Source organism: Filicampus tigris, chromosome 6 (assembly GCF_054856515.1).
Source record: "Filicampus tigris isolate MCC_2025a chromosome 6, RoL_Ftig_1.0, whole genome shotgun sequence".
In the NCBI taxonomy this organism is placed as follows: Eukaryota; Metazoa; Chordata; class Actinopteri; order Syngnathiformes; family Syngnathidae; genus Filicampus; species Filicampus tigris.
Window position 1 is genome coordinate 8,705,241 of NC_141222.1, and position 10,967 is coordinate 8,716,207.

Sequence of the window (10,967 nt, forward strand, 5' to 3'; positions counted from 1 at the left end):
ATAAAATAAATACTCTGTGAATTACAAAGTACTGGAAAAAACTACTTAAGTCCAGTAATGAAATATTTGTACTTCATTACTTCCCATTTCTGTGCACCAAGGTCCCCTGGCCCCACACAACAAAAAAACAGGACGATGGGTGAGCAAAAATGTCTTTTATTAAATAATTGACATATGAAATGAATAACAATTAACGACACTGCAGAAATTACATCTGAATCTAGGTTATTATAATGAACGAAAATGAACAAAGTAGTAACGAGCTTATTACACCTGGTATGTTTTTACTTTCTTGAGTTTTTTACAGCTGTTGAACTTCACCAAGAGAGCAATATTTGTTTGCATTAGCTTTAGCACAACTAAAGCTACGTACTCCTCCAGCAGGACAGTCAAGCGACATGCTGGCGTCACTCGCCGGTGTGCTGGCTCTGATGCTCTGTCTCATCACTTGTCGTACTCGTAGAACTTGCGCTGTATCTCGTGTTGAAAACCCCCCTGTGCAGTTGGGTAACTAGTGGCGCGCTTGAAGTGTTCGGAGTCAATTTTTGTCGTTTGCCCATTTCGCCGAATAGGTTGAGATGAACTTTGGCCGCCTCGTGACCACGTCACACACATGAGGGTTGATTAGTGGGCTGGACTAAAATCCACCTCCGCCCTTGGCCCTTGCTTAGTCCGCCCCTTTTTTAAAACGTGTCAGCCCCCCCTTCCTCTGCCCCAATAATGGGCGTCCGTTCCGTCCCCGGGACGGCACTGCCCAGCTCTGGAAATAATAAATCATTAATAATAATAATGGCCAATACGCACAGAGAGTGGGTGTGACGTATTTCCGGGAAACTCTCAAAAAGGCATCGTCCTTTCCGGTCATGCCCAGTGCCATTGGTTAAAAGCAGTTTTATTTCAGAGAATTTCTATTAACTGTCAACATTTGGGGCATTGTTAACATTCGCAGGGATGAATTTGTAGTTACAGATTCGCACCAAAGTCTGTTTTCGGCATTTCACCCCCCTGCTGATGTAATAATACAGCCGTCAACCACACAAGGACGCCGTTTGTTCAACTAGAATTCCCAGCCTTAATTTTGACAGCTCTATGTGTTATTAGCCCCTTATAGCCCCTTTGTTACTCTGTTTGCATGGATTAACGATGTTATTGGCCTTTCAACTTTTCCTGTGTCTTAAATATTATTCTCATGCTGCCATTTTATTGTATTACAAAATCTAAAAATATTTATGAGGGTCTTATTCCTGCGCCGGGTTTCCATAGCAACCACATTTCAGCGACATCATTGATTTTTGACAAAAGTCAACATGGTTAAAAATAATAATAATAATAATAATAATAATACAGTAGAGGAAGCATTACATCTGTTTCAAAATGTTGACAAGGCTGAGTCTAAGGATTGAGACAGCGAGTCCAAGCAAGAGCAGCCCTCCGTCAAGCGAAGAGCTGCTGACCGCGACACAGTTGGTATTATTAGCCGAGAGTAAAATATTGGCTGATACATGCGATAGAGGGGACAACGGCAGGCTCGGTCTGTAGCACCACCACCAAACCCACACCCGGCTGCCTCAGAGGGTGCACGACGGTGTTAGAAGTATGGTGTGATAATATACGGACACGAGGATAACTTGCATGTTGTCAGTTTACTGTAATGTGACAGCATCAAGCTGGTTCAGCTAGCGACGTAGGGAACGTCAAAGTGCAGTGACACTCAACCTCCACACGGTGGTAATGCAATACTACCTGTAACAGACGGGACTCTGTAGACTGGTGGTCCCACGAGAGGATCTTCTTCACTACTTTTAATTAGTAAAATACATTTAACAGCTACGACAAACAGCGAATAATAATCATTATAGTGGATGTCGTCTTTGCCAAAGCACAAACCGTCAAAATAGGACGGTCTAAAATCCTTCATGTCAAAAAGCTTAACGTGGATTAATTAGAAAACGACGATCAATTGCCACCAAAATTCACATGCACATCTCCACTGCAATCTCTGAAAATATCAAAGTAATCGCCACAGTATTCTTTCTGGTGGTGATCGATCGTAGGCCACATTAAGGCTTTTTACAGGCACATTAAACATTTTAAACTGTCCCATCAAAGAAAAATTACGGCTCTTGGAGATCTAAGCAGTTTTAGAATTCGGGTGGACCCTGGAGCGGTCCCTGTTCTTTTTGAGTCGGTTACGGACTTGGGCTCTGCTACAGCGTCTACCCTGCACTGAAAGCTTTCAGTGCCTTACGACATTGAACGCGGAAGTGCTGCGTGCATATAGAGTACTGTAGTCAAAATGTCCTTAATTTTCATCCATCAATTAATATCATACATGACATACATTTTATCATAAATGTTCCTTGTATTGTCTTAATAGTGTGTAAAAAAGTGTTTCGAATTAACTCTCACTCCGACCCCTCCTCCTTTCAAGAAGAAATGTGTCCGACCGCACCTGTAGCAGTCCCCCGGAATGAATGATGACGGAGGGTTCCAGACAGGTGCATTTGTCCCTTTTTTTATTTAAACTACAAATAGAAAACAAATAAATGGTTAAAAAAAATACAAATGCAGTGACTAATTGCATCATGTATTCAGTAAATTAAATCACCACCCAGTATCAAACAAAAAAGTCAAATTGGGTGTAACTAAATGAAACAATAAATCACAAAATTAAGTGTCCACAATCATAAAAACACACCTCGCTCCGCATTCCAAGGGGTGCAAGTTCCTACAGTCAAAGCTTAAGTCCAACGTGGCCATCGCAGCTGCCACTCAGTAGTCCTTTCAGCTTGCTATGTCATAGAGTTCAACCAAACATTTCCTGGCCGCGAGAGCGGTTTAAATAGGCACAGGCGCCCCCCGGTGGACAATTAACGTACAGTTACAGCACCATCAATTAAGTAAGTCAAGTGCATTTTAACTTGACCATCCCAGGCAGACCACAGACAGTCAGGTAAGCTGTAATATATTTGTTGTTGGTTTAGTGTTTATGGCTAGGTTCACACCGCAGACAAGATCTGATTTTTTTGCCCATATGCGACCTGTATCTGATTTTTTTATGACAGTCTGAACGGCTCAATTCCGATTTTTTCAAATGCAGCCTGGGTCGCTTTCATGTGGTCCTAGATCAGATACGTATCCGATCTTCTCCAATGCGTTCGCGGTCTGAACGGCCACGTTGCATATATCCGACATTGATGCCATCCGGGGCCCAAAATGTGCTCCGCGCAGGCAGAGGGAAACTGGCAGCAGCGGATCAAATCTGCAAAGTTGCTTTGACTAACACTATTGACTTTATATTTTACTTTAATTTAATACCACTTGAAACATGAAGCATAAAGTGGACATTTATGGCGATCGTAGTAATTCAGCCACGGCTCAGAGCGATTCATTTTTCACGCACGGTTATGATGTGATATCTCCATGAAATTAGATATTAAAGCGTCGCCTCGTGATTTTCCCCAAATACTGTATTTCTACCTCCTACCTAATCGCTTCACTGTATAAATGCCCCGACACGCTGGACCACATTTACTTTCGCAAACAACGAAGGGAGTGACGTCGTCTCTCCTTATGCACATGCGGGCCACTTTGACGACGCATGTGTTCATACAGCAGACAAGGCAGAGGTCGCATTTATAATGTCATGAGAACGCTTACACAAAAAAATCAGATTTAAAAAAAAAATCTGAATTGAGCATTAACACCAGCGGTGTGAACCTAGCCTATGTTAAAAAAGTTACAATAGTAAAGTGTAACAATTTATGTGAAAAGTAGTTAGCAGCAGTATTTGTTGGTGTTGATGACTCGGGCCCTGTCTACATGTAGCCGGGTTTTTGAAAACGCCAGATATAATCCTGCGGTTGTTAAAATACCCCGGCTACGTGTAGACAAGTCCTGAGGCGCAGTGGCTAGGGTTAAAGACAAAGACATAGGAATAGGGTGGGGGGCGTGGCTATATTGCTGAATAGAAAGGGGCATTTTGAGAGTAGTTAATTAAACAAATTGTCATTTTGTCACTTGCTGTCGAGTGAAAATGACACCACAGTTGGTCAGGGATCAGATATTGACCAATCACGGCTGACCTGTTTTCTGAAGCTGAGCCATGGCATATTGTATTGTTACCAGAGCCCTGAACATCTGAAATGTAATTTTCACTCGACAGCAAGTGACAAAATGTCCGCCCCGTGAGATGGACAAAAACGGGTGGATTTTACTACTTAAAGTGGAAGTCAACCATAACATATTTTTTACAAGAATATGTTCCCAGCAGGCCCACTAGTTGAAACACAGCATTCTTATTAATTTTACGTTTGTGGAATATAAGTTAAGGAGCAAAATGCACTCGTTTTTAGCCATCTCCGGGGGCGGCCATTTTGTCTTCTGTCGACTGAAAATGACATCACAACTGCTCACAACGACCAATCATGGCTGACCTGTTTCCTGAATCTGAGCCGTGATTGAGTCTTGAAAAGATGCCATAGTCTTTTCCCCACACTCAACTGAGTTGGATATTCAACATATTTATTTATTATTGGGAACAAATGCAGACAGGCACACTCATATATTTTTTGTTTTTTATTATAATTATACAAATTGACAATATGATACAATTTATTGTAATTTATATAAACTACATGTCACCATTTTTGCTGTTGGGTTTGCTGAATAATAACCGAACAGTCAAACGGTTTTATTCTTTGACTTGATATCGCTCAGATGATTTCTCCCCTGAAGATAAAAAGGAAAGAGGAAGAAAATACCCATTGTTATTTATTCCATTTTGTCAACATATTGCCTGATACCTGAGTGAGTATGCTTACAAGTAATTGGCCCAATGGTGAGCGGCTTCAAAGGAGCAGAGTTTGAGACAGAGCGTTGTACTCTCCTTGTGCAAGGCTACATGTCAGACCATGGAAGCATGTGAAAAGCAACAGCATAACATCAGAAATAAGTGGTTAATAACCAATGGATAAGGAACTGAAATGCTGTGAATTAAATGGAATACAGTATGTTACTTACCGGAATGCAAGAGTGCCTTCTCCGATCACACAGGCTGAGGCTACAGTGGAGGTAAACATCTCGGTATTCCCCCTGAAGCAGGAAGAACAGGGCCGCGAAACGAGCCCGGAGGGATGAGCCACTCTCAACCACTGACACTTGTTGGCGGTCAGCGGGACATCTAACGCAGCCAAGGGGAGATGATTGGTTAGCATCATCTTTCAGTCATGACTCTGTAGTCAACCCAACTGAGCAGACGCATACTTGTTGTGGATGAGAGAGTATCGCTCAGGGTTGTCAGGGTTTGGGGAGTGAGAGGCAAAGCAGTCCTCCATAACAACTGCAAAGCTGGGATCTATCTTGTCCACAGAGACCCCCACATACAACGGTGAGCCCACTGGAAGGAAGACCACACCCGCTTCATAAGGCTCTGTATAGTTGGAGTTGCGGAACAGGACCATGGAGGCTCTGGCTTTGTCACCCGAGCCAACAATACCACCTTCCAGACTGTCAAGAAAGAGCACATATCATCAATCAACGTGATAGTCTCTCTGTACTATCAATCTACAACTCTTAACATAGTTTATTAGACTTACACAAATCCTATAACGTCCAAAAATCTTTGCTGATTTAGAATATTAGCTTTTTACAGCAAAAAATATCTACCATATCTACAACATAGAAATGCTTTTGTTTTATCTGACAAAGACTCTGGATACAAATGCACTTCAATCGACATCAGAACATTTCCCATCAGCACTGACTAGAAATACAGTACTGTACACCTGCTACAGCACTATATGATCAAGTCACATTTTTCCAAAGGAGCTGGATCAATGACTTCACAAAAAACATTGTCCCATTTATGATATAAGTACTCACTCCAGGAATGGTCTGACAGCTACATCAAGCCTGCTGTCTGTGTCCAAAGGATAGGCACACGAGAAAGGAAGATTGACAGCGGCAGAGAAAGATGCGTTGCTCAGTGGGTAGATAAACAAATTATTGGAGTAGATTGCATGTGTTCTGTTGGTCTGCAAGACAGATGGTCATAAGATAAGAACATTAATTGTTCAGTCAATCACAGCCTTTTATTAGTGATAGAGTTCAAGAAAAACAAGGACTTCAGTCTGGATAAGTACTTGTTTTGTGTGTTGAGGTACATCTTGAAAATTAGTACTGTACTTACAGTATATGGCACTAACAAGAGACGGCTGTCATCAGTGCTACATATAACATTTTGTTTTAAGTTCGCCTTGGATATTAACTCAGAACTGTATCACCATACATCGGACAAGCTAATTTATTCAAGCTAATTCGGTGGATCTGTCAAAGTGAACAGATTCACCCCCTGAAGACAGCAAGAGACCCACCAGATATGTGTCAAGGTGTAGCTGTTTTTTTTTTGTTGTTTTTTTACCGTCAGTGTGTTTCCACAGGCATTTGCCTTAGTATCAGCTTCGTACCACACAATTTGACCTTGCACCCTGACCCTGGAACAGTTGCGGACAGCCAGGTTGCCAGAGAGTGGGTTGTAGCCAGCACTTGTTATGCTAACCGAATTCAGGCCCACTTTGATTTTGTCAGGACCACAAATAAGATGAGAAAGTCTGAGTGAAGCTTCATTGTCTAAACAAAAAAAAAAAATGGGTTCATTCATTTCATTGTGTAATTACACCAAAACTTAATCAAAATAAATGAAAGCTACCTTCACAAACAACACTGGCATCCTCCCTGTGAACACAGTTGTGTCTCCCAAAACCAAGATGTCTGCAGCTCGTTATTGAGGTTTCATTTCCAAAACAACGGACATCATCCAACCAGATGGGTCCGCTGCCCTGTCCGAAAGCTGCACTGTGCAGCGCTGAGCGAGCCCTGCCGCAGTCCAACTGTCGACACACCACGTTGGCGTTGGTGAGGTCCCAAATGTCGTCACACACAGTCCCCCATTGTCCGTTATGGTAGACCTCAACTCTTCCAGAGCAGCGCTTGTCGGAGTTGACCAGCCTCACGGGTGAAGCGGCTAACACAACAACATACAGATAAAATACAACCGCAGAGATCAAAAGGTCTTTTCAGATCTTTTTACGAGGATGGTGCTGATAGATTTGGGTCAAAGTCCACACATTAAGTGTATGGTTATCATAGGTGGAGCCAAATGAAACTTCCTCAAAGATTTTCCTTTGGCATTTGTGTATCGTAATTGTTGGCTGCAGCAGTTCTTACCTTCGCAAACCACTCCAGCATCCTCATGGTGACCACAGTTGTGCGATCCAATCCCTTGGTGAGTGCACTGGCCCAGCTTTGCTTCGCTTCCGGTGCATCTGACGTTGTCCAGCCAAATGGGCCCTGTGCCCTGTCCAAAGTGAGCCCTATGGGTGGCCGCCAGGGCCCTGCCGCAGCCCAACTGTCTGCACACCACTTGTGCGTGCTTCAGGTCCCAGATGTCGTCACACACTGTTCCCCACTGTCCGCGGTGGAAGATTTCAACTCTGCCCGAGCAGGAGCTGTTCCCGCCATTAGCCAGACGGACCTCTCCCTCAGCTACAGGCCGCGCTGGTGTTGTTGAGAAAGAATATGTTGTACCAGTGGTCCTTGTTGTTGTTGTCGTTCTACCGATGACACGGGTTGTTGTTTCAGTGGTGATTGTTGTTGGCTCAAATCCAGAACCTTCAGGTTCAGGTGTCGTAAAAGAACTTGTTTCATTAACCTCTGAGGACAGAAGAGTTCTGTTCGAATGACTCCACAAAACATTTAAACAAACAGACCATTAAAATGTGATTTTCTTTTGTACCTGCACAGTATGCCCAATAACACGTTCTTGTCTTCACAAGTTTGTAGACGTAGTAGCTAGAAGCTGCTGTAGAGCAGAGCTTCACATGGATGGGTTGTGAGCTAAAACGGCAGCAATCATCACTCCAGGTATTACACATAGCACGACTTACAATTACACCAGACTGTGTGGGATGAGGTTCCTTTAGTGAAACGGTGATATGAGTTCCACACTTAAATCCAGGGACACATCCCTCAGGAATATGTGCACTGTTTTGCCCAAGAAATAAGCGATACCAGCCATGCCACTCAACATTTCTGTCGCACTTTGCGGGTGAGGTCATTCCATGCTGTGTCGAACGCCAGTCATCATCCAGGACAGAGTAGACCTCGCAGGGGTCAGCACATCTTGTCCCATTATTTCCAATGCAGTCCATGCCTGTTGGACACACTGTGTTTCCACAAGTGAACTGGACTGATTGTGAGGAAACGCCGGATCGGGATAGTGCGGCAGGCTTCAGGCATTCGTAAGAGCCGGGTGTGTTTTGGCAAAGTAGAGGTGCCGTGCATGATGAGTCAGGGAGCGAGCACTCGTCAGTGTCCACGCAGCCACTGCTAGGTACCCACTCATATCCTTGGCTACAACACGAGCCATCCGCACATGCTAAGGTATTGTAACAAGTGAGACCATCGCCGACGAAGCCGTCTTTGCAGACACATGAGAAGCCGGTAAAGGAGTCGCCTCTTTGGTGTGACTCTTGGCACGTTGCTTTTTCATGGCATGCGTCACAGCTGGAAACAATTGAACCTAAGAAGAGTAATTCATATTTAAGTGCAATTTCCACAAGAATCCGTAGAAACACAACTCACTTGACAAAAAGTAATGGGATGGAAGATTTCGGTGTGAACTACAATCTGAGGGTATGATGAATGTGTGAACTGTATCTTGGTGGTAGTTAGGAGTTAGGTCAATGTTGGAATTCGGAACATTTTAGCAGTCAACAAAGTTGAAATTCAACCTTAATTCAAAGGTTAACTCCAATATGGCCAAAAGCGGAACAAAAGTACAGATTCCAGGCAAAAATGTGGCAAGACAAAGCCAAAGGCAAATTTCAAAGCTTCAATTTTGCAATGTTTTTTTGTTTTACTACTGATGCCATTTACTTATTATACAGTCCAGTACATTAACACAAACTGTGGTAACGTTCAACTATCTGTGCACTATTTAAAGACACAGTGTGTAGAATTTTGTGCCATCTAGAATTTTGAAGCACGCACACTACAATCCGTCCGAGAGACCACATTTTGCAAGCCTACCACCAATTTCTCCAGCAGAAGTGCAAACGAAATGTCATCACAAACGACTTGTAGTATTCCCTCAAGTGACGAAGTAAGTGCATTGCATTGGTTACTCGCACTGTAGTCATGATGCTGAGGAACTATGTTTCTTTAAGTTTAAGTTTAAGTTTAAGTTTAAGTTTAAGTTTGTCTTCTTCGGGTATCCGTAGCAGAAATATAGCAGCGAAACATGGCAGCCTCCTGCAGGGGAGGTGTGCTCTATTATATAATTAGCTATTACTAGACCGACGATTAAAAAAAAAAAAGTACGTTGATGTGATAGAACATTTTTTTGCATATTATTGAAATTAATAGTGGGTTTTTAAAATGAACGTTGAAAACTCAAAACTTTGTACACACTGTCCATTTAAAGGAAGTATAACAGTGATAGTCTTAAATTTCCTGGAAGATTGCAGTTATTTTTTCTGTTTGTACACTGTATTTGGTTAATTTGCTTTGAATGACTTCCATTCTTCTGTAACTGTGTGTGAGAGGACATCAAACCAAAAAATATTAAAATAAAATCAACACTATACCCGATCCTCTTGTAATGAGCTGCAAAATCAGAAACAGTAATACTCTTCTTGGCATCCCCATATTGGCCATGTGTCGACCTCTAAGAGAAAGAAAAAACATGAAGTTCATATACAGTATTATACTGACTAAATGTGAATAATCGGCATTAGGCAATCTTGATTTTTTTTTTAACTGTGCTGTTATGCATGAAAATCATTGCTTACCTTTTGCCTTGACAAAGAGTGAGCCCAGGAGCTGGTGGTGATGGTGAGGAAAGAGTGAGGGAATTTATAGGCCAGAATTTCTCTCCAAGGGATCATACAAAACAATCATTTGTCAAACACAAGCTGATACTGATGAGGCATTCAGGGGAAATGTTACATATTAATCAAAACCATTTCTACAAAATAGAGCTCAAACAAAACGAACCCAGAGTCAATAAACTTTATGGTAATCAGTCAATATCGGGCAGAGTTGAAAAGACAACAGAAAGTGATGAATGTAGTTTGTACATTCCCCTGTTAATGTTAGACAAAAACCAAAGTATATTATGCAATGTTTGGACGTAGGCAAATAGGCTAGTAAAATGGCTTTTTATATTTAAATTCAATTTGAAATTGAACTATACTATTCCCTTTGATTTAATAAATAAAAATGAGAAGTAACTGTACATGTGTAACTGTATATTATAAGTGAAGTATAAGGTCACAATGAGTATCACAAAACCAGTAATATATCAAGAGACTATCACCTGTAGATACCAAGTTAATAAAACCCAACCAAAGATATTTTGGCTAAATGTCTAAAAATGAGGATGATTGATACTTAATATATGTTATGTATTTAATAGAAAGTATTATAATATTAGATGTAGTATTTTATTTATAAAATATAAGCCTACATAAAATTTAAACAAACACATATCGTGACTCTTATTTGCTCATACTGTTCACCACTTTTTTTTAAAGTTAACCAACTTTATTTTCATTGTTATTTATATATATATTTATTTATCTATTTATTTTTACCAACATAGGATTTGAAACTTTTTTTTCCATAGAATTGTGCAGGTATGTTTTTAAAAGCACCACCTTTCAGTGTTGCTATTGTGTTTATATTGACTAAGCAGTACATATTATCGTCACCATCTCAAAATCATGGACGAGTCATATTTTGACAAAAAAATAGTTTTTGCCATTTTTGCTTCTCAGGATACTGGCCACCTCTGCTAAAACTGGCTACATCCTTAGTTAAACAGATGTTTCAATTCGACACCTAAATGCAATTATTAAATCATTCACTGACAGGCATTTTCAGACCCTCTTTCACCCTAACGTTTG

The 10,967-nt window shown here is 41.4% G+C and overlaps 1 protein-coding gene across 1 annotated transcript; it reads right to left on the reverse strand.

Moving 5' to 3' along the window:
• Nucleotides 1-4,597: 4,597 nt before the first annotated feature.
• LOC147145650 (uncharacterized) lies at nt 4,598-9,723 on the reverse strand. The gene is made up of 10 exons (XM_086033568.1): nt 9,648-9,723; nt 7,796-8,581; nt 7,228-7,713; nt 6,710-7,024; nt 6,422-6,630; nt 5,884-6,035; nt 5,266-5,508; nt 5,023-5,182; nt 4,824-4,899; nt 4,598-4,731 (listed from the first exon to the last, which is right to left on the reverse strand). Exons 1-10 carry the CDS (start codon nt 9,715-9,717, stop codon nt 4,694-4,696), a joined length of 2,535 nt encoding a protein of 844 aa, XP_085889694.1. The 5' UTR covers nt 9,718-9,723; the 3' UTR covers nt 4,598-4,693.
• Nucleotides 9,724-10,967: the final 1,244 nt, after the last annotated feature.